Source organism: Platalea leucorodia (assembly GCF_965183815.1).
Source record: "Platalea leucorodia genome assembly, chromosome: 6".
Classification (NCBI taxonomy): Eukaryota; Metazoa; Chordata; class Aves; order Pelecaniformes; family Threskiornithidae; genus Platalea; species Platalea leucorodia.
In genome coordinates, this window is record NC_138828.1 from 57,780,135 (window position 1) to 57,804,621 (window position 24,487).

The 24,487-nt window shown below is 39.2% G+C and overlaps 1 protein-coding gene across 1 annotated transcript in view; it reads left to right on the top strand.

Moving 5' to 3' along the window:
* Positions 1–24,487, top strand: part of CORIN (corin, serine peptidase) — a gene marked incomplete at both ends in the record, with an annotated part of 155,267 nt that overhangs the window by 25,500 nt on the left and 105,280 nt on the right. The window contains one exon of the mRNA XM_082315508.1: positions 3,086–3,538. Coding sequence (XP_082171634.1) covers positions 3,086–3,538 — 453 coding nt within the window. The remainder of the gene's footprint in view (positions 1–3,085; positions 3,539–24,487) is intronic.

The window sequence follows — 24,487 nt, forward strand, 5'->3', positions numbered from 1 at the left end:
TATTTGTAGTTCCAGAAAAAGAATGAAATAAGGCTGAGTGGGGAGAGGATAGAATCCAGTGGGTAACTTCAGTATTTTCCTTAACAGTATTTATTGGTCCACTGTATTAAACCAAAAGGTTTTTTAAACTTCTTCCAAGAGTTTACCTGTCTTGTAATGTACTGCCTGCTGTTCTGCTGAGTGATATATAAATAGCTAATCACTTTTACTTTAATTTTAAATCATTATTCATAGCTCTTTGGGACCAATGTTTTCCAGGCTTTTTCTATTTTTGTGTTGAGTAGAGGAAAAGAGACGAGCCGAGGAAGGAGGAGAGAGAATGTGAAAAAAATCCCCTCAGCTATTTTTGAGTTATGGAAAAAAATTATGCACTCCTCCAAAGGAGGAAAAAAAGCTCATCTTAACTTTTTGAAAACTACAGAAAAAACTACTGGCGTTTGAAACTTGAAACAAAGTAGGCTTCTGAATCATAGAGATTCAAAGCTTTATTTGGAATCAAAGCATCCAAGTAAAGCTACATGTGAGTGAGCACAATTTCTGAGCACAATCAGTCACAATTCCTTAGATTTTAGCAAACCATATTACTACTGGTCCCTATTTGTGAAACAAGAGCACATTCATTCTTCCCATTTGGCCTGTCCAGAGGACTCAAGCAAAAAAAATTGCTGCTGAAATAATTTGCAGGTGGGAGACTTTTAGTTGCTTCTGTAGAATACATGCAGTAAATTCCACCAAATCCCAATGAATTACGAACATTTGCTGGTGAAAAACCAGAAACCTTAACATGTTTATATATAAAGTTCCCCTGGGTTCTTCCAGTAGAAGTTAGACACAAAGATTTACTCACAGTTAGTGACACTGGAGCCAAAACAACCCAGGCTGGATAAAGGAGGATATAGTAAATCTCAAAGGGTAACTCTTTCATTGAGCCCCATTATATTTTAGGGATCTTAGAAGTTTTTCTTGCTGGTTCCAGGTGCTACAGTTAAAGGTTACTCAGTGAAAAAGAAAATGCTAAGAAGACTGCGCCTTCTCAGCTATTGTAGTTCTCTTTTCTTCCTACCTATAAAGGTTTCCAACCCAAAGTCACTTCAGACTGTAACTGGAAGTTGGGTTCTTCTGGCATTGTTAGTTATTTGTAGCTGTGATTAATGAAGATTTCCTCCTACCCAGTCCTTGAATTTCAGACTAGTCAACTGAGTTAGTCTAGTTGCAGAGTGCATGAAGGGGTGAGAAGAGGAATTCAGTAACAGCAGTGGGAAGGGTCTCAGGATACCTGAGCGTGGTGCCTGGAGTTGGCAGAGCGGTGGGTTTGGCTCGGCAGAGAGCCTGGAGTGGTGGCAGGTGGAGAGGTGATCGTGCGACTGGCCATTTTGGTAAACGCAACAACCAAACTGAAAACGAAGTTCAGGAGAGATGGTGGTGGGTGTTGTGTGGACTCGAGTCATCTGTACTAAGCAGCTAATGAAGGATCAAATCAATATGAAAGCCTAGGAAAAAACAATTTACACATTAGAGTGGAGAGAAAGATCTGTGTGATTTGTCTGGAGTTCAGAGGGTTTGTAGGGAGCAACAGGAGGTGAATTGTTGCTAACGCGCTTCAGGTGTGACCATCTTTTCGGCTTGAGGGCCTATAGCTAGTGTAACGGTGAGAGAGAAGAAAAGGAGCTGAAAGGATAAGCAGAAAACTCTTTTCTTTCTATATGGAGCCTAGCTGGGGGAAGCCATGTTTTAGGCCTTTTCTTTGGATTTTCGCTAAGGAAAGGTTGTTGTATTTGTGTCTCATCGTTGAAAGGACAACTATTCTTCACTCCCTTGTTTTTACTTTATTGTCTTGAAACAATGTGAGAAGAGTGCTTAAATATCGGTTAGGAGTAGACATAAGAAAATCCATTAAAATTATCAATCGTTGCCAGGGTATTTAAAAACAGTTGGGAGATTTTATGTTTTAAGGGATTCCTTTTAATTATCTGTACTCAAGTCTAGCTGAACTGTGTTTATTATGATTGTTAAACTCTTTTACATGACTAGCTAGTGGCAAAAATTGCTTTTGCTATTTACCAAAGATTTCTTACATTGTGATACAAAGTGGTGCTTCTCTTCTAGCATTAAATATGACTCTAATATATTTGGTTAAAAAAATTTGAGTTAGTATTTGTAGTTTTTATTATAGATAACTAAGTTATATGTCCTATATATGTTTGAGATGCCTACTTTATTGTTTGTATTAATTAAATATTTCAGTAATAGTCACAGATTAAAAATAGATTCTCTTACTATTTAGTTTTAATTCCCTGATGCTTATGGGATGCATCTCCTTAGTGTTATGCAGCTGTTTTGATTTGTGAACTATAATTACTTGTAACTTCAACACCCACAACTAAGCAAAGTCTGTATTTGTCTATGATATAATAAATGAACAAAAATAAAATAAAGCAAGTGCCTAAAATTTTGGACATAACTATATATTTAAAATCCAGCATCAGAGAAGAATGACAAAGAACTCATGGACTCTATTTAGCAATGGTAGTTAAGTTACATAATCCTATATAGAGAAAACAATACCTCTTTCCATTTTAAAAATTAGTGAATATAAAATATATTAAAAATCTGTTGGTTCCCTTGAAGCTTCAGAATTAGCTTTCTGAAGATGGTGGTACTATGAAAACAAGAGATGATGCAATCTAAAAAGAGAAAAAAAAGTAGTATTGCCAATCTTGTTAACACTATGATAGAATGAATTCATGTTGGAGCTCCCCAAAATTACACTCTATAGTTACAAACATGTAAGAATTTAGTGACCTACTGCAAGTAAGATTAAAAACTTTTAGTTCACGGAAGCGTTTATTTGTTTATTTATATGTTTATTTATCCTATAGTAGTCATAGCTTTTGTTTTGATGTGCTACTGTTACTTTGTTGCTACATGAAACTCTTAACTTCAGTTCTCTTTAATTTTAACTTTGAAATAAATACTACTTTTTTAATCTGTGCCATTATATTTATTATTAACCTTCCAAAACACATTGGTAACACTTGCCCTTCCAGGTGATGGTAATTTTGGTGCTTTTTTTCCTTTCTTCCAGGGGTGTTAGAAAAAACATGCTTTTATTCAAATGGAAGTGAGGTCCTTACGGTTAACAGTGACATTGAAACATCCGATGTTCTCTTGCCAAACATGGTTGAAAACCGTTCCAAGACTGATCCCACAATGGATCTCAGCACACGGCCCTCTTCCTGGACCACCACGCCTTTATCCCACATTGACCAAATGAACAAGAACTCAAATATATTTAGAGAGACTTTCCAGGAAAATTCATTTGCTCTCGCAACTCAAGCCACAGTGCTCAATCCTCACCCTACCTATGATGCTGCTTTGGCAGAGGGCTCTGAGAACAGCACCCAGCTGTTTGCCACTGCAGAGGAGGCGACTTTGTGGTCTACAGATTCATCCTTTAACAACACAGAGAGGATGACCACTCTGCCAGTATTAAGTCCTACCCATCCATCTGTGTCACAAAAAATGGATCAGAAAAAAAGTAAGTTAACATTTTATTTGGCTCCATAATTCTGACTCAAAAAGTACAGAACATACTGTTGGCATGCTTCCCAACGTGTTCCCATGACTTCTGAGGAATGTGTCCCTTTTGATAATTTATTTTGTCGTGCACATTCCATGTTGCAAGCAACTGGTGTCTTATCAGAACATTTGATTGACCCCGTTGTGGAAGATGCAGTGAATTCTTTCAGGTATGAATACTTACAATACATTCTTCAATTGGTGATAATCATGCATGCTTACCAAGGCTGAAAATGAGTTATTGCAGACCGTGCTCAGTTTGTAGATTGAATTTTCTGTGTTTCTTTAAAATTATGTATGTGACAAGTACCTTCCTGAACTTGAGATGTAGTTACGGTTACAACTTTCTCTGTTAATAGATAAATTCTTTTCTAATTTGAAGCAGTTTCTCTATGTAGCAATGAAGTTCCAGTGACGTTTCTGAGGACTATAATCAACATGTCTAGAGAGAATAACAACTGCGATCAGGTTTTTTTTGGTTTGACTACGAAAGTAGGTGCATTTCATTAGTGCCATGGTAATTTTATTGATTCATCATGTCAGTGGTAGTGAAAGGTTCCCTGATATTGTTTTTCTAACAACTGAAACACTAGGGTACCATATTAAAATGAACTTGTTTCTCTTGAACTGCATATCATTCCTCTGCTCTTGATCCCACAAGAGCACAAAGCAAAACTTATTACGGGTTATAGAGAGATCTGAAATAGATGAAAGCAGATAGTGACCTAAAAGTGGCACACTCTATTAAATGAATTTTTGAAATTTCTGTAAAATGAAAATGAAGAGATGGTATCTGACAGTGGTCATCACTCTGAAAGGCCACTGAATTATATGTTATTTTGAGGAGCAGGTCTGTGTGTCATTCCTCTATTGGATTCTGTGCTTAGTTAAGTTGTAAGACCTGATACTACTTATCCAAGATTTTTTGCTCTGCTGTTTGTTTGGGTTTGTTTTTTTTTTTTAAACATTCTCCCTTCAGGAGTTTTTCCCCAACCCCCCTCATAAAACATACAGATAAAAGTTGGCAAACAGCCTTGGTCATGTCTTTTTCTTGTTCTTTCTGGAGTGAAGTAGGGGAAAACCTTTGAATAAGACTTTCTCTCTTTAAAACCTGGTACACAGAAGGGATTCCTGTTGAGGGCATTTCAGTGATTGCTTATTTTCTCACTCAAAACCAAGGTTTTAAAAATAATAACTTACTGTGAATCAATGATTTGTCAACATTTTCTCCTGTCCTCTAGACTGTAGTGACTCCACAGGCCATTTGAATGGTGCAGGCTTTCTGTAGGTTCTGTTTGCTAAATAATTTTTCTAAACAGATTTATGTCTTATTTTCTCCCCCGGCACCCCAAACTCAGAACAAATGTCAGTAAATGCACACTTGTATCCTATTAGTGATTTATTTATTCACCTCTTTTCATAACTTGGTTAATTATCACCGCGCCAAAGAACAGCATAGAAGCATAGTGTGCTACATTACAGATACTTCCAACCCATAGGATTTTCAATAATTACTGTAGCAAAGGACACCTCAAAGTTAGTGGCTTGATGATTAATGTTGAGCAAAACCGTAGGACAATGTACTGCCTGTTTTTCTTTACTAGGTCATCTTTGATGTGTTGTGGGGTCTAACTGTTCCTATTCTAGAAGATGGTGTCTTTGCATTGCAGTCTTAGTAACTGGGTAGATACAGTATAGATGTATTGTGTAAGATTCTGTGTTTGTATTCAGCTGCCTAATCATCATAGCTGAGATACCTGGAATTCCCAGAAATATAGATGAAACAGTGTAAAACTTTTTTCCCTTTTCTTATCATGTTGGAATGAACTCTTAGGAGATGGATATAGTATGCGTATGTGTATGGGAAGTGAGATCTTTCCCTCCTAGGATTTTGATGCAGGCACAGTGCTACAGTGGCTCAGGACAACCTTAGGTCTGGAATTCAAAACTTTCAAATATTTGGGGTTTGGTATTATATAGAAAGGCACTTGTAGCCTATGAAAAAATTTGTGTGTGCTATATTCTGGTAAGTGCAGTTCATTCCATCAGCAGTATGACTGTGTGTATATTCAGCAGGCATGACTACATGGATTCTACTGTGAGGTAGTTTCTTCTGTGTAAAGAAAAAAGGACAAAAGATTTTTCAAAGACAAATTTGAAATACCACAGGTTTCTTTAAAAAACAAAAACAACAACAAAAAAAGCCCATCCCAAACTGGGATACTTCAAGTTAGGTTTTTCTGCCCCTATCAGAAGCACCAGGAGCTAGTATGTTACTAATCAATAACCTCTCAGTCTTTGATTCCACTTTCAAGTGTTTTGCTTATCTGTATTCATGTGGATGCTGCCTTAATTCTATGTGTAGATACATAAAAAATGTATATATATTTTGGGGATCCAGAAGAATATGGTCTCAGAATAACTATGTGTTCCCATGGCTGTCCAAGGCATGGAGGACTAGAAAGCAGGGGATTTTGACGAGTACACAGGGCTCCTCACTACCTCGCTTCTCCTGGCCTTTGCAAATTAACTCCATACACTCATCCTCGGTCTCTTTGATCTCTCCTTTCCCACTAAGCTTTGCTTCTTGACGAGAACTTTAAGGTGACAGAGAACATGGTCTGATGTCCGCAGGAAGTTCTTACGTATTCTGATGTGGAGGGAGATGGGGAATAACTGGGAGATAAGATATAAATAAGTTTTGGAATAGTGAGACTGGAATAGCCTTTTGGAGTAAAAAGGATTTTTTGGGACAAGTAAAACTCAATGACCACATGGGAATGGTCGTAGTAGATCAAATTAAGTCTCTCTTGCTTAGTGCCTGGATCCAACTGCGACCATTAGCACATGCCTAAAGAAGAATAAACTAGGGCTAACGTACAGAGACACATCAGCATTATATGGTAGCAGATTGCAGTGATCTGCAGTGAGTCCTGATGAGAGTTCTCCCATGAATTTATGTAATCACTTTTGAACCCATGTAAAATGGAGGTTTGAGCTTTTTAGGCATCTCTTATAAGGAAATTAATCTCCAAATGAAGTGTGAGGGTGATGTTCCATCATCATCAATGCATGCTAGCAGATCATCCATCAGTACAAGTTTCATCTGGTTCAAATGTGGGGAGGTGGATGCATTTCTGTTGATTTAGTAAGCATGCATAACTTGGACTTCATGCTGGTTTTATGCAGGGTGTTAAAAGACAAATGATAGGTCATACAACATAGAGACTGCCAGTGCGAAACCAACCAGACAAAATTCTCTGAACGCATTTGAACTGGCATTCATGTGGCTGTAATGTTTTTGGTCTGGTGGTGTTAGTATTCCCAGCGCTGAATTTGCTTTACTGGTGAACCACAGCTTCAATAAAAGACATTAGAACACATTAATAAGAGCAATGGTAAACGTTATGACCATATGGTATTCACTCAAGATTTCAAAATAACACAAGTAAGACATTGCTGAGTTACTGACTGGAGAAGAATGAAATTTGGCACATATGACATCAATTATTTAAAAACTCCTTGAAGCAGAAGGAAGTTATTTGGCAGAAATTCTAGTAAAGAAGAGATTAGTGGGTAAATGGAAATGCATGATACAATAAGGAAGAGATGAAGAAGTTTATTTTCGTTTTACAAGGGGAAGCAATGTCTCACAAGTCTATTAGAAAGTTCTTTGAAGGAGTCAGTGAAAATGCTGGTTAATACAATATGCTTGGCTTTTCAAAATGCTGTTAACGAGTCTTCACTGAGAAGTCTTAAAGATGCTCTTCTCACAGAGTAATTGCTCATTCATTAAAAGACAGAAGGAAAAATAAGAATGAATGGTTAGACTCCACAGTGAAGAAGGTTACTGATGGAGTCTTACAGGGTTTTCTGATCTGGGAAAGCAGTGAACAGTCAAGTAACAACATTTCTGCTAGTACAGAATTACCTGTCCAAAATGAATAGCTGGGAATCACATAAAGGTCTCATAACGGAGAGAGTGACTGATAAAATGCTTAGATGACTTTGTGCCAATAGGTGCAAAAGAATGCTGGAGAGAGGGGAACAAGCTTAACTCTCTGTAATACAATGCTGGACTCTCAGCTAGCTTTGCCACCAAAAAAAAAAAAAGACCTGATGGTTTGCTGCAGACAGCGTTCTGGCTCCATGACTGTCAAGAAGGCAAACAGGGTGTTAGGTATCATCATGAAGTCTGCGAAGACCAAACCAGGAAATTTCATTACATCAGTGTATAAGTTCAGAAAGGTAATAGTAGAATTGGAAAAGGCAAATAGCAGGCAACCAGACCACTAGAGACATGGAATGGCTTAGATGTGAGGAGGTACTAAATAGGAGGAAGATACTGTTTTCCTCCTGGAAAACAGCTGGCTGAGGAGTAAGTGGTTGTGGTACATATCCATACCATTTTGAGTGTCCTGGAGAAATAGAACAGGGAACAGTTACTCACTGTTTTTCATTATATCAGTAGGTGCCTTTTTTTTTTTTTTTTTTTTTGTTATCAGACAGTAAGTTAAAAAAAGGAGACATCATGGAACTCATTGCCACAGGATGATGAGAAAACCAGAAAGTATGAAAATACTTGGAGAACTTCATGAGGGGTTTGTCTGTTGGGGGCTTTTAAACACAGTAGTCCAGTGGCAACGTCTGACTTGTGAAGGCTCAAGATTTTAGGTTGCCAGAAGTTGTTATACTTCTAGGTGGTTGTTCCTTATATTTGCCCTAAATTCTTAGAATTTTTCTTGAACATATAATGCTGGCCCCTACCAAAGGCCAGCTTCTGAGTTAAACATATCCTGTGCTACCTCGGTTGGAAAGCAAGTGAAGGAATATGTTTTTCCTGCTGAGGGATTTTAGTTTGTGTGACTTCATGTTTAAATGTTTTCCGAAGGCATGGGACATGTTCCTAAGTCACTAGGATGGTTCATTGGAGCGTTTTCTGATAGCAGAAACATCAGGAAGGGAGTCTTAGGTGAACCAATAGGTTCAGTAGTGTATATTCATGGAATTTAGAAGTGTATGCAGTAATATTCTGTTCATCTTTCAATCAATGCTTAACAGAAAAAGAACCATACACTAAATAGTAATTATCTTAAAGAATAAAGGATGTTTTTCCAAGATAAATATCAGTACAATTTCATTGCTACTTTTTTTCTCTTTGAAACAAAAGTAGGCTGCAGTTAGGCGGTAAAGTGGGAGACTGACCAGGAGAGAGCTCAAGTGTATGAGATTGAGCGGGATGTTTTCATTTCAAATGAAGCAGACTCCCTGTTTTGTAATACTGCCGATTTGGGGAGGCAGGAAGGAGGAGCGCGAGGGCTGACATTCTTCCTAGGAAAACATCCTGTAAACTAATGGAATACGCACGGGGACAAGAGGTATTAGTGTCTGATCTTGTTTCTTCTACTCACTGGTGTTTATGCATATGTATATTTAATATCCCTTTTTTTCTGTGCCAAGTCTCTCATACTTCTCTCCTAGCAGACAGTCGAGTAACCCCTCTGCCGTTTCACAAAAAAAAAGCTGCAGTGGAGAACTGTGACGGTGTTCAGATCCTAACATGAAAGGTAACATGACCAAGCGTGGTCTCCCGCCATACCTTTCTGTGCTGGGCATCACCCCCCACCCCAGCAGGCTCCAACGCTGTCAGGAGCAGAGGGAGCAAGACCCGTTCCTCAGCACAGCCCCGCCAGACGCAGCGGGTCTCTCTGGTGCCCGAAGCGGTTCCTGCGGCCTCTGACTGCCGCACAGCGACCTCGGCTTCAGCCCCCCTTTCCCGCCGCGCCGCCGCCGCCCCGGGGGCTGCGCTCCGGCCGCGAGAGGGCGCTGCTGCCGCTGCCGGCGGCCCGGGCCCCGCGGGGACCGGCCCCGCGGCCCCGGCCGCTCCCGGGAGGAAGGGCGCACCCGGGGTGGGGAACACAGGCACAGGCCTCATCTGCGTTGAGAGGACGGAGAAGGAGAGGCAGGTTCCCCCCTGTGTTAGCGGGGCTGGGGGACACTGGTGGGGAAGAGGTGTCTGGGGAGGCTTCCGTCTGAGGGGCAGCCTGGCGGCACAGCTGCAGGCTACGCTGGGGAGTCCAGGGAGAGCACTGCGCCTCTAGACCTTTCAGTAGGAAGAGAACTGAGTAGAGAGCAAGGTGTATAGAAATAAGGGACATGTTTTTTCCAGCTGTGGGTTATTCTGAATGTACTTGACGGGGTGCTAGGAAAAGGCACACATCGCAGATGAACATGGATTTGGTTCCCGTTCAGCTGCTCCCTGCACTTACACGAGTGTGCAGGAGGGTGAAGAAACCCCTGAGCCCTAAACGGTTGCTTGGAAGAATGAAGTGGAAAAGTGCCTTATGTTTGCAACTTTTACTCTTTTCCTAAATAACAAATATTATTTTTATGCAGAGGACCCTTGGGTCTTTTCATGTTTCATTCACATCTTTGAAACTGAGCAATGTAATCTATTTGCAATCCCTTGCTCAGCCTAGAAGTTATCCTAATCCTCTCGATTGTCATTTAACTATGTTTAATTTATACATGAAATAAATTTCTCTGTCTCTACCCAGCATTTCTTACTCTCTGCAGAGAACTAGTCTGGCCCAGCTTTCTGTTTGGTAGAAAAGAGCAATATGAGAACCACTGTGGGGATAGCTGGATGGGATCTGTCACATGTGGCACAGAAACAAGAAATTTTCTGCCTCTCTCTCCCTGCCTTGTGCTGCTAAAGACATTTTTTTCTACTGAAGCTAAGGTATCCAGTAACTGCATTCCAAGTCAGACCATAGGCTTGCATCTCCCTAATCCCCAGTATCTCAAGCAGTGATGTAATAAATCACTTTGTCTTCTAGCTCAATTTATGTTTAATTACTCATACAAGTTGGAATAGACCCAATTATATAAGGAGTAATAGCATGGTAGATGTTTAGGGGTATTCTTGTCCTCAAAAAAACCCCTCAAAATCTTGTTAAAACATGATTTTCTCCTGAAGGGAAAATGGTTTTAGTTTTTCAGATTGGCGTAGAAGAACATAAACAGTGGTCTCCTGATTCCCAGGCCAGGAGTTTAGCCATTCAGCTGTGTTTTTTTCATGCAAATGCAAGCATGAGTAGACTAATATGGTAACTATTAATTTTGTTGGTGCTTGAGTTCATGCTTGAGAGTGTTTTCTCTTCCAGCAGTAGCTTCTGTTTCTTTATTTCACCTATACCTACATTTTCTCTCAAAATTAAAGAAACAAAGTGAAAAAAGCTGTCCTAAAATTTTGGCAATGCGGGCCTCATTAAAAAATTCCTTTTATTTCACTAGTCACTCACTAGAGCCATTCAGGTTTTCTCATCTAGCAGAAATTTAAAATTAAATTTGCAGTTGACGTGGCAAAATTAGTGACTTACAAGAGAAACACATGGTGAATTTTCACTATATTTGATAGCAAGGACTTGGTTTTCATCAGTTTGCCTCTTCCACCATTGCAGTTTCATATGGGTGCATGGGCACAGCTTGGCAAGGGAAGCATTAAATTTCTGACATATAAGATGTATTAGCTGGAATACAAAAAATTCTTGAAAGTCATTACTTTTTATATAGAATATAGAGAGATTTTTCATTACAACTTACGTTTATAAGGAAGAAAAAGTTTACTAGCTTTTGTCACCTGGTGCATTGCTGCTCTCAGGTAACTGTAAGTTTGCCAAAAACTTAAAATACTTGTGTGATAATAATAATGAGGTTGCTAAAACGTTCATACATTTGCCTCTAGCTAAGCTTGTGATTTCAATTCCCTTTAATAAATTCATGGCTCCTTATTGCAACTGTTTTGTTTATAGATTATCATCTGTCCAAATGCAGTCTGATGAAACAATGTTCTGTATGAGATATCTAGACCTTAAGATAACAGACCTCAAGTATCTGATGGGATTAATACTGTAATGAATACTGCGAATAACTATCACACCCCCCTTGCGATTCCATGCATCTCTACTCTTTGGCCCTTCAGCGGCGTGGCTTACTTTAAAAGTGGGAGATTCCCTCCTGGGAAATAACTACAAAGTCAGCTTTGTTCTAGTCTTTAAATGACATGTCTGTGCTTGGGTGGTCAAGCATTGGAACAGGCTGCCCAGGGAAGTAGTTGAGTCTCCATCCCTGGAGGTATTTAAAGAACGGATAGATGTGGTGCTCGAGGACATGGTATAGTGAGGGACTTGGCAGTGATAAGTTAACGGTTGGACTCGTTGGATCTTAAGGGTCTTTTCCAACCTTAACGATTCTATGATTCTATGTACCTTTAAAACTTAGAAGTCTTTTCAGCTTTACACCTTTTATGCATCCATGGTGGTTTTTTACACTTTGTTGCTTGTAGTTTCAACAGAGGTTTTTGTTAAAATTGAACCATGAACTGACCAAGAGACTAAGCAAGACGTCATATGCTTAGCATGGCATGAAGCTTTCAAGGATGGGAACAATGAAGCAAGGCATCTCTTAAGATAATTGGCTGAGAATTGCAGCCACTGACTTCCTTTACAGACCCATCAGCTTCTCTGAAACTATTTTAAAAATTATTTGTGTGGTTATTTCAACAAAAGATGATGCTAATACATGTTTTGTTCCGTATTGTGATTGATCACTTTGTTTCCAAAGGTACACCGTAAAACTGGTAGCAGCGTGTGATTTTGTTTGATTAAAGGTGATCTGCTTTATGCTTCTGCATGGTCTGCTATGGATTATAATAGATAGAGTGCAGCCAGGTGTGGGTACAGAGCCATTATTAATATAAAATGGTAAGATATAAACTCTTGTCCAAAAACTGGAAGGTCAAAGTATTGATACAACAGAAAGTGATTTACAGTCAACTGTCATCTTTCGCAATCATGTGAAATTCAAGAACAACATAATGAGTACCATGATTTGAAATCGTTATGGGGATGGGAATTTGAGAAAGTGACAAATAATCCAATAGAGTTAAAGATTAATTTAGCTACTAATCCATACAGAAAATCTGTCTTTCTCACCTTTATTATGACTGATAATTTAAAAAGTCCTAATGATATTCTCCAATGAAATAAAATAGCAGAAGTTCAGGCTAGAAATTAGAAAAAGCTTTCTCACCAGATAGGTAGGGCAGCAGTAGAACCCGTTGCCCACAGAGGCTGTAGTAGTGAGCAATTGTATCATGTATCACTTGCTTTGTATATTATTATATTATTATTATTATTATTACTACTACTACTACTATTCTATTTCCATTTACTTCAATTATTAAACTGTTCTTACCTCAACCCATGCGTTTTCTGACTTTCACCCTTCCAATTCTCTCCCTTATCCCACTGGGGTGGGAGGAGTGAGCGAGTGGCTGTGTGGTGCTTAGTTGCCAGCTGGGGTTAAACCACAACAGCAATTAAACAATGAGCTATAAGAGAGAGACCGTTGAAGGAAGCTAGCTGTATTTATTAGTGGAATTATGTGGAAGAAATAAATGGACTTTCCATTCTGGTAAGAGCAATTGAAGTATGAGGATTTAAAGATCTCAGTTTGCACAAGCAACTTGCAAGCATCATGTTCATAAGATTTAAATGCAACCTGAACTGACATACAGTTATAGAAAACTTCACCATAGTTATGTTAAGCTCTTAAAAAACTATATATTAATCTAATCCTTTTACACATTAAAAAAACAGGGTGATTTTTGACCTCTAATTGCTCAGGCTGTGAAAGTTTGTCAGCATTCATCTTTGTTCACACAACAATCAAATAGTGTAACTGGAACTCTAAAGAATAACTCCATTAATGTAGATAGCTAGGCTTGTCTATGAACAGAAGCATTCGGACTCTAGTGGTAGAAACAGAATTAGGCCATCACTGAATAAAAATATGATGCTCAAAAGAAAATTCTGTGATATAGACAGGAGAGTCAGAAGCAGCCCCTCAGAATAAAGAAAGGGCCCAGGAAGTCGTATATCACGTTCTGCAACATATACCTTGCCAAATGTGCCATCAAGTTCAGAAGATCTAGGCTGCAGTATTTCTGGCTAATGCAAATAATCTTTTACAGACAATGACTATCTGTGCTGTAATGAAACAAGCGCATACATACCTCTGAAAAATATACTTGTGGGAATTTTCCATAGAGGAACCAATAATTTTTTAGACTGATAGGTCCTTAGTTAGCCAGGGCTTTAAAGATCAACACCCGGATCTTAAGCTCCACCTGCAAACTGCTAAGCAGGAGACTGCAGTTTGCAAAGCATAGCTTTGACATACTTGTGTTCTGCTTAGCAAGTGTGGTGCTGTATTCTGCTCTTAGTTTCTGTACAGATTTCACAGGGAGGGGTTTGCTGTGTTAATTTTGTCTGAGTGAGGTGGCCAAAAGTTATCATTGTGAGATATACTTGGAAAAAAGGATCCTAATTTCTTACTGAACAGTTCGGAAGAGTAATTTGGCTATTCTAGAAAAGTAATTAACCAGAGACAATTTGGACAGCTCAGGCACAGCCTATTTCTATTTCTGTGCTGACCTATTCAGAGCCTGTTGAGTATCTCAACTATTGTAAGTCTTTTAAAAGCGCTGTGTTTTTTTAATTTTGTTTTGAACATAACAGTATTGGCGCATAATTAAATGTTGTCAATCAAGCTAGCATTCATTTTCACTTATTGAAAACACATTTAAAAAAAAAAAAAAACCAAACAAAAAAAAAAACCAAAAACCAACCCCACAAAAACAACTAACCAAAACCATCTGGATGCTTGCTAGGTCCTGTGGAAGCTACCATTTTTTTATTTTTATTTTTATTTTTTTTTAACAAAGCTTATCAAGAGTACTAAACTCATGCACATGTTTCAAAACAATAGCAAAATCCTGTCCAACCTAATATGCCATGGAAAATAGTCTCTAATGATAGATCTAATCCTAAAATTAATTCCATTTTGTGCCTTTTGTTTATTTAACGGTAGGTTCTTAGAAATATGTCTCCAATTTCACTAAAGAATCCTGTAATTAGGAAATGTCTAATCAAAATACCAGATCTGGAATACAGGCCAGCTCACACCTCATGAGGGGTAGGTGTTCAGCCTCAGCTTTGGCTAATGAGCTTACCTGCTCTCAGCTGTGCCTGCCCAAGGGATTAAAGCAGCAAGTACGTGCCTCAGCCAAGAAGGGCAGCATCTGGAAGCACCTCGGTGAAAGAACTGAGGCTCCAAAAAATGAGGTGGCTTGCTGAAGAGTCCAGCCTTCTGCAATATTCTTTGGTCAGGAGAATAACTGTGTTGGAATTTATGACTGCATTAAGCTCTGAGCAAGAAGTGTGTGGTGCAGACTGGATGTGGTGTTCCACTGTACAGCAGCTGGTACAGATTGCCTTAAAAAAATTATGATAACACTTCAACTCTGATCTAAAATATGAGTTTTATTTCCCTCATGGCTAATCCCCTCTCTGTGACCTGGGAGATAATGAATTGTTTTTCTCTCTACTGCAGGTGGTCAGTAGCCTTATCACCTCTCCCTTTGGTACCTGTGGAGCCCAAGGGGGAGTTGAGAATCACTCATTCCTTTCAAATTGTATAATTCATTAGCTGAACGAAGTTAAATGCAGAGCAATTGTTTTCAGCTAGTCTTGGAGTCTGACTTCTATTTCAGATCTGCAGATGGGGTTTGCTGTTCAAAAGCTTGTTTCCCTCTTCCCCACATAAGCTATTACAAGTCACCTGGGCTTCATTTGGAGGTTAGCGGTGCTGAGAAGGTGTCCCCGTTCCCTTTGCTCAGAGCCACGCAGTGCTGTACGCTTCTTTTTATGCGCTGGTATTTGCTGTCTCCTCGATGAGCTGCCTCAGCTCTAACACTGGCTAAGTGAGCTCTTGGCTGGTTTGGCACCAAAGTTGTTTTACAGGAAATGGCAAGCGCACACGGCTGAGAGGAAGCAGTACCGCGCCATTGCATCAGTTCAATTGTCTTGTGAAATGTTTTTCTGACTGTGTCAGTTGACCTAAGAAAAGTCACGACCCTCTGTAAGAAACTTACTGACAGTACCTTGCTTATATCTTTAGGCTACCATGGCTGTTACTGAAACATGAGTGTCAGCCCTCAGGAGACACGAGTTTGTCAAACATCTACCCACATGTAAATGTAACAAACTTAATACTACTCCACTTGAGGTTACGTCTTTGTGCTGTATGTATGAAGGCACTCCTGTTAAACCTTTCTTTAGGGATCAAGACATTACATTTCATGTGTAAAGTGCTTCTGATAAACCAGATTTCCCAAAATCTGCAGCGTCATTTATGCCCATAATCACCTAAAAGAAAAGCTATTAGTGCTTTTACTTAAGTGCTTCTTAATCCTTGTTTCCACTTTGCAGTGTACTGTAGAGAATCTCGATTCTAGCAAAGGAGAGATTTTTATTTTTCACAGATTGAAGGGAAGCTTATTTTTACATTGTTTTCCATCCCTTTGTCATTTTTACATTCTGGTACTGGAGATATTGCTGTTTGCACACACTTTTTCTTTTGCATCGGCTGCAGACACGGTGTTTACCAAAATTTATTGACTGTGGTAGCAGTCTTGAGATAGAAATATTGGTCAGCTCCTCAATGACATACTGGTCTTGTCAATAGAGACTGTTAGAAATGGGGAACCTGCTCTTGGCAGTTGTTTGTAATATTGTGCTTTTACAACAGAGTGTAGAGTTACGTATTCCCATTGTCTTTTCCTTCACTTCCTGAGAGCTTAATGGATACTTTCAGGTATGAGCTTTCTGTTTCCATGGAACAACTAGATAGTTTGTCAGTTGCCAATGAAATGACAGTGTCATGGAGTGATGATTCTATCACTGAAGAACTTGTTCCTGTGCTAGCTGGGAATTAATCTATTGTGGTTTTGGCAGTTCTAGAAAGGGAAAAGGTTCCTTTAGACCAAATCAGTGTGGATGTTACAAAATCCGTGGAAATTTTTTTTTTTCTGTGAAATTTGGTTTTCAAAACACTTTAGATGACTCAAAGCAAAATGCTTTGAATGCCAAACTGGAACTAACCACAGGTTAGTTCTTATAGAAACAAGCCTGCAAAAGATGTGCTGAACGAGCTCATTTAGCTTGACTTTAATTTTAATTTGCAGAGGCATCAGGAACTTAAAGTGTATATTATCAATCTTGGTTCTGGCAATTTTAGCATTTTTAACGGAGTCCAGCCCAACACAGTTATTTAACAACCCAAACTTACATGCAAATAGGGAAATAGAGTCTTCTTTCAGTAGTTTAAAAAGGAGTTAGCTCATTTTGAGCAAAAGATCTTACAAACCGAGTAGCTTTAAAGAGATCTTGAACTGTCCCAGCCCTTAAATGATGTACATACTTTCTAAGTAGAAATAGGATGACCCATCTTGTTCTGTGTTTTTCTGTGCTCTTGTATCATATGCGTTAAAGCTTTGGTACACTTCAGCACAGATGTGGAAGCTTTACTTACCTACCAGTGACAAAACAATCTTCAAAACTAAGTTACCTAGCACTTTCTACTATCTTTACATAATTTCTGGATAATAACTAGTTTTACATATTAATTCTGCTTAACATAGGGTCTATCATGACACAAACCCTTTTATTCTTAAAGTAGATACTTAAACGAACTGGACAACATTGCTGTGGATTGACCTTGGCTGGCTGCCAGATGCCCACCCAGATGCTCTCTCACTCCCTCCCTTCAACAGGACAGAGAGGGGAGAAAACAAGATGAAAAATCTTTTGGGTTGAGGTAAAGACAGGGGGATCACTTACCAATTGCCATCAGGTGCAAATCAGACTCGACTTGGGGAAAATTAATTGAACTAATTGCCAATTGAAAATAGAGTTGAGTGGTGAGAAGCAAATACAAGAACGAAAACACCTTCCCCCAACCGCACCCTTCTTCCCAGGCTCAACTTCACTCCTTCATTTGCATCTCTTCTACCTCCTTACCGCTGTGAGCGGCACAGGGGGATGGGGAACGGGGTTGCAGTCAGTCCATAACAGTTCCTCTCTGCTGCTTCCTCCTCCTCCCATTTTCCCCTGCTTCAGTGTTGGGTCCCTGCACGGGCTGCAGTGCTTCCAGAACAGCTCCCGTGTGGGTCCTCTCTGTGAGCTGCAGTCCCTCAGGATAAGCCTGCTCCAGCATGGGTCCTTGCTGACAAGACCTTGTTTCAAAGTATTGAAAGAGTAATCTCTTTTTTTGTGACGTCTAACATGTTTTATAGCAAAAACAGTTTGTTAAAATTAAATTTGTGAAATCTTTTGACAAATCTTCATGTTTTAGGTGATAAATGATCTAACTATTTTGCTATGGTGTAAAAGGGACAATTTAGCTGCATCAGACCATGGAATGTATGCAGTGTGGGAATAAGTTTGTGGATATTTGAGTTTCAGTGATCTAGTGAATAAAGAGTCAAAATGGATGGGTCATGAAGGATGATTAAGGTTCTAAGCAATCTCGTATGGCTCTAGAATATTTTCTCCATCCACAGTCACTTCTGTTGACTTGCTCATTGGAGTGACCAATATAATCACCGTAACAACCTAAGATGGGGAGAATCTGTCCCTCTTAATGATTGTGATAGAGCAACCCTCTATAGTTTTAGCATTTCTTTAATGGAGAGCAGATATAAGTGGGAGACAGCAACAAACTAAAGACTGATCTTGTGACTTCTTTTGGCAAATAACCTGTGTGGTAGTAGTTGGTATCGGATTAGAGAAAGATAGCTGTAGAATAATTTACTCCTCGTTAAGTATCCATCTTTAAATATTAGAGATTAATTTTAATCTTGAAACTATAGCTTTTTATGGTATTTTTTAAGGAAGTGAATATATAATAAAGGAATACTTTAGTCGTGTAAGAGAACCTTGGTTTTAGTTGTAAGACAATGGAAAATGTAGTCTGGTGTACATCAGTGAAGAAACCTTTGGGCTATTTGGTAAATAGCTGGGGTGAGATTGTAAAAGTAAACTGTCACAGTGACATAATCCCCCAGTATGTTGTTTTAGCAGGAAAAAAACAACTGCTGTAACTGCCTTAGGGATGTTGTGAAATTGCGATATGGCATGAAAAATAACAGCTGGGGGGAAAGGAGGTGCATGTGTGATAATCCATAAAGATGTGGCCTCTATTATGAAAATGCTCGAGAACTTCTGTTCTAAGAAAGCATTTCTTAACTGTATTTGTATTATTTGTCCCATTATTTACATACTTGGGTTCAGGATGAAAGCACCAACTGCACTGATTCCATAGGAGCTGTTAGTAAAACTTCTACAGCCTGAAACTTAAGAAATAAATGCTTTTGAATCATGAGAGTCTTATAAAATAAGCTTCTTATTGCCTATAACTTCTTTTTTTTGCATGGAATCGCTCTTAAAATTACTCCTATCTGATATCCTAAAATACTTTACTTATATTTAATACAGTTGCAGAAGTGAATTGTGTCTATTTTCCTAACATAAGTTTTGCGCTAATCAAAGGCAGATGACATGTATTATGTACATGATATTCCTTTTTAGGCGTCAGTTTGAATGGAAGTTTGAAACATTGTTTTGATTTTGTGCAAATGTAACTCAGTAGATACAAAAGGAATATATGCAATTGAAAAGAAACCTAGCAGGAACCAGAGATGAGTAAATGGTGTTCAGCTGTTCTTCATTCATTGTGTTACTTTAATTTCTTTCACGCCACTTTCCTTGTCATGAAGAAGTTGGAACCTGCTTCATTTACAGATGTCTCTTTAGCAAGGTTTTTATTTTTCCAGTATAATGGTGACAATGTGTCTTGGCTCACATTGAATCTTAAGGAGCTACAGAGGTCAAGAGAGTGACACGTTTAAAAAGGGAAGGCAACTATTTAGAACAACACTTGAGCATATGCTAAGTTCATCCCTATTCAGAAAGCACTTCAGCACATGCTTAAAAGATTCTCTTAGTAGAGAAGCTGTCTAGCCTCAAGATGGAAATTCCAAATACGCAAAAGTCAGTGCTTTTCAAAAAGTAGTTGGCACCTGCCTCCCCTGTTGATTTGAATCGGGTCTGCTGGTGCTCAGTAGTTCTGAAGAAATTGTCCATTTATTCTGTGGTTACCTTTTTATCCCCACATGCAGGGATATGAAGAGTTTTAAGCAATTTCTTATGAGGATCTTGAGCACAATGCTAAATTTAGGAATTCCCTTAATTACCCATGGTCTGCCAGAGAGGCTCTGCCACTTTTCCCAAGCCTGTGACCTCTGATTTGAGACATCCAACTAGTGCTTATTAGAGTAGTGCACCTCTAATTAGATGAAGCTTTAATGTAATACTTTGTGCATTGTGCATGTTCAGTGCCTTTCAGAGCTGGATATCTCATTCCGGATATCCCATGAAAGAGGTTAAATCTTCATGTAGAAGTCTCAAATATTCAGTTTAGTGCTTCCAAATACATAGGCAAATAAAGTTAAGAACACTCCTTTTATTTGTAATATTTTCATTAACATATATAATTTTGAACTGCTTATAAAGCATATGTTATCCTCTCATTTAGATAGATTTAATTTTGGAAGGATGACTAGGTACCCTGATTGCAACAACTGTTTAGTATGTTATTTAGATAAAAATGCATCTGCAGTATTTGTATTCTAAGTGTTTCGGCATTCCATGAGGGAAAAAATGGAACTGAGGGGTAAGTGATGTAAAAGTGTAATGGTTCTTTAGGCCTAAGACAACAATGCAAAAAACCCCCCCAGCTACTATAAATTTTAAAATAGGCACAAATTATTTGTGTCTGAATAGCCTATGCCCTCACAAGTATTTTTAAAATTCTTGTGTAAACAATTTTTTAAAATCTTATCTAAACCATAAGCCTTTAAGTGCAGACAAGTTGGCTGAAATCCAAGTAGAAGAAAAGAACAAAGAAACACAAGCAAGGTGGGATGTGTTGAAAGGTAAATTGCACTCATTATAATTGCACTCATTATAAGTAATGATTGTTATGTCTTGGGTACGGGAGAAAGTATATAAATAGGGACATACAAACTGTCTGAAAATTAGAGCTATATTGACAATACAAGATTGTGGAAATCATAGAATGAAGCTGACATTGTAATACAGAAAGTGAAGGGAAGGTAAAGATGAAAAATGAAAGGAAATGTGATTACATGGGAGGTTAAGTCATGTAAAGACTAATTTCCACTGCATCCAGAATAAGAGAGATTCTGGGAAGAAGAAAGCAGGGGTCTCCAGCAGATGGCAAGAATCATTCAAACACTGAAGAGCTTGGCATTGTTGAAGAAATGAAATGCATTCTTTGTCTCACGATTTACAATGGCAAATTTAGCACAGATGTCTGAAAAACAAGCATTTTCAGGAGTCTTGAAAGGGAAATATTAAGGGAAAGCAGAAAAAGAAAAAAAAAAATTGATCTTTAACTGGCTGATTTAAAAACAAAGCCAAGTAAACTGGATCCAACCTGAAAGTATGAAGAAAATTGTGACTTAGTTTGACTAGTATATTTTGAGTAGTATGTCCAAACTGTCTGTGAATTTTCTTTATTGATTTCAAACTGTGATTCAAACAGCTGCAGAAGAGCCAAGAGAGTACTTTTTGGAAGAATTGAGAATTCTATACTGAAGGAAATAGTACAAATGATACAAAGATGTTGATGAGACTTGAAAAGAATTGAAGACTTAGGATTTTTTTTAAAGCTATTTCCTTCCACAGCTTGATTTTGGTTTTCTGTCCATGTTATGTCATCCGCCAATTTATACCCTTATAATCTATGTAGCCCGACACAGAGACTGATCAGGATTTTATCCTGTAGTAGGAACTATCCAAAGGACCTAATTCCATTACTGCATCTTTGGTGTGTCCCTGTCTCTTCCTTGGTTCTGTCTAGCCTTCCATACAGAAAGATGACCTACAATTTCCCCTTCTCTCGCGCTTCCTCTCCCAACTTCACTGGAATTTTTCCACATGACTCTGAGTCCAGTGTCTCTATTTAAGGTCTGCTTGGTTGGCATGGGGTTTATCTTCCCCGTTACGGACACCTTCATGCAGTGAGAAGCACATAAAAATTATGCAAATCTGACATGGCTAGGTGAGATCTGGGCTAGCTAAAGAAAAGATTTCAAGAGACAGTACAGCAATGCATGAGTTGAAACTAAATCTCCTTTGTAGAATTGTTTTAGTGTTTTCAGTTATTCTTTCATGTTACTTGAATTTGAAAAGAAAGAATATTTTTATTAGACTACGGTGGGTTGCCCTTGGAGGGCTGCCAGATATCTACCCAGTTGCTATCTCACTCCCTCCCTTCAACAGGACAGAGAGGGGAGAAAAGATGAAAAATCTTTTGGGTTGAGGTAAAGACAGGGGGATCACTTACCAATTGCCATCAGGTGCAAATCAGACTCGACTTGGGGAAAATTAATTGAACTAATTGCCAATTGAAAATAGAGTTGAGTGGTGAGAAGCAAATACAAGAACGAAAACACCTTCCCCCAACCCCACCCTTCTTCCCAGGCTCAACTTCACTCCTTCATTCGCATCTCTTCTACCTCCTTACCGCTGTGAGCGGCACAGGGGGATGGGGAACGGGGTTGCAGTCAGTCCATAACAGTTCCTCTCTGCTGCTTCTTCCTCCTCCCATTTTCCCCTGCTTCAGTGTTGGGTCCCTGCACGGGCTGCAGTGCTTCCAGAACAGCTCCCGTGTGGGTCCTCTCTGTGAGCTGCAGTCCCTCAGGATAAGCCTGCTCCAGCATGGGTCCTCCGCAGGCCGCAGAGAGGATACCTGCTCCAGCAGGGTCTCTTCCCTGGGCTGCAGGGGAATCTCTGCTCTGGCCCCTGAAGCACCTCCTCCCCTCCTTCTTCTCTCACCTTAGTGTTCACAGCATTATTTGTCACACTTCTTTTTTCCTCGCTCTCACTCCTCTGTGCAGCGTTTTGCCCTTTTTTAACATGCTTTCCCTGAGGCGCTGCCATCATGGCTGCGGGGCTCAGCTGTGCCCTGCTGTGGGTCGGTTGGAGCCGGCTGGAACTGGCCGTGTCCAGCACAGGGCAGCCCCGGCCACTCCTCACAGAGGCCGCCCTGCAGCCCCCCTCTTGCCACTTACACCTGCTACTGAGAAAGCTGGGAACAACAGGCAAGTTTCGCTGGACATAATCCTCTCACTAAATCATACAAGAGGAAGCAAAACCCAGGGAAATAAAGTGAGAGAAATTATATATCAATTTTATTTTAGTTATGAGAAATTAATTATATCCATGAGAGACAAACCAGTAGTTAATACAGTGAAAGCTTTTGGCCGGAGGGTGGTGTGATATGTTTTAGCCATTGGTGGAACCATCAAGACCAGAAGACACTCATAAACCATTATAATCTGTCGGCTGAGTTTTTCTTTGACAGAAATGCTAATAATACTTTATCTGTATCAGGTGTTTTAATAAAAATTATCTTTTCCTCCAGACCTTACTTTTCTTGTAGTGTTAAAGCTTATGAGTACCGCACCACTACTACTTTGATTTTATTAATCTTTTATCATATAATTAATTTCTTAAATTTCTTAAGATCTGTTATCCTGTGTTTAACTGTACTTTTCCAAGGAGTTAAAAGAGCACCCAACCAGTGCTCTTCCTAGTTGTAGAAATGTTGACGTTCTTCCTTCAGAATGTGTATGTATCCTTTTTATTTTCTTCAGTAGTGTAATATGACTGTGTGCTGTTCTGGAAGGATTGGTTCATGTTTTCTGTTATGGTATAATGTGTCCTGGAAGAGAACAAATACGCAACTTTTCTAGGAGTGTGGAAAAAATGCAAGGGAGGGCCTGAGAACGTGTTGAGAAGGGAACAGTCACCCGGCGTACGCGCTGGGCAGCCAACTGTCCCTCGCGTCAGGAAACGGAGGCTGCCGTGGGTTGTGGAAATCGTGTTTTCAAGCCAGCGTTCATGTGAAAAAATTGCAGAGACTATGCTTTTCTTGTGAAGTAGTTGATTTTAACTCCTGATACTTCAACTAGGGAGAAAACAGTTTGTAGATTTCCCTGCTGGGTGGATTCCAAAGGATGGATCCTAGTTCCTGGCATCTATTGAAGTGTGTCAGAAGAAAGTAATTTATTGGGGCACTTTTTCTGAGTTACAGCGAAAACATCTGAAATGCAATATCAGATGTTCAGTCCAAGTGGACTGTACATGAGAAATTCATAGCTGGAGGAAGGCCAAGAAAACCTGTCCATCTTCTGTTTTAATTGAAATGAAAAATGTACCAAGATTTCATAGTAAATTAAAAGAAGTATTAAATTTTTTGAAGACAGTAATGAGTTTTGGAAAGAAGTTTTGCTGAAAAGACCAGATGCTAGGTGGAATGCTGTGCTCCTTTGATCTGGAGCAAAAGTCCATGACAATCTGGATATTCAATAGCAACAGGACAGAGGAGGTAAAAAAGGCATTCTATAGCTTCATATGTCTTACATATGAGATTGTGAAATCAAGCAGAGTCACAAGATCCTTTTAAGGTCAGGAGAACATGTCAACTTGGGATTGGAAAAAGAATTGGTTTGTCGAAGGTCATTCCTGTATCAAGAAGTCTGCAAATTGCTGCGGTAGGCAAGTTAGACAAGTTTGTAAGTTAGAATGGGTGGGTGTGGTTTCGTTTTGCTCTTTTTAATGGGATTCCCAGAAGTTTTCAAGACATTTTAGGATTGACGATGAGATTTCATTCCACATTGGTAGAGCTTTTGCTATGAAAGAGCCAAGTGAATGTTGCTGTTTTTCCTTGGGTTTACTGAGGCTTTACCAATGAATCTATGGACTGCAACCATGCAACTCCTTAGTACTGGGAGTGTACTAAGCTAAGCTTTGTAATGAAGTGGGTGGTGATTGGTGCTGCAAATTGAACACTGTTTCGTTTTCTATAAGCTTCTTAAAGATGTTCTGTAAAAGTTGCTTTGATTAAAAAGATT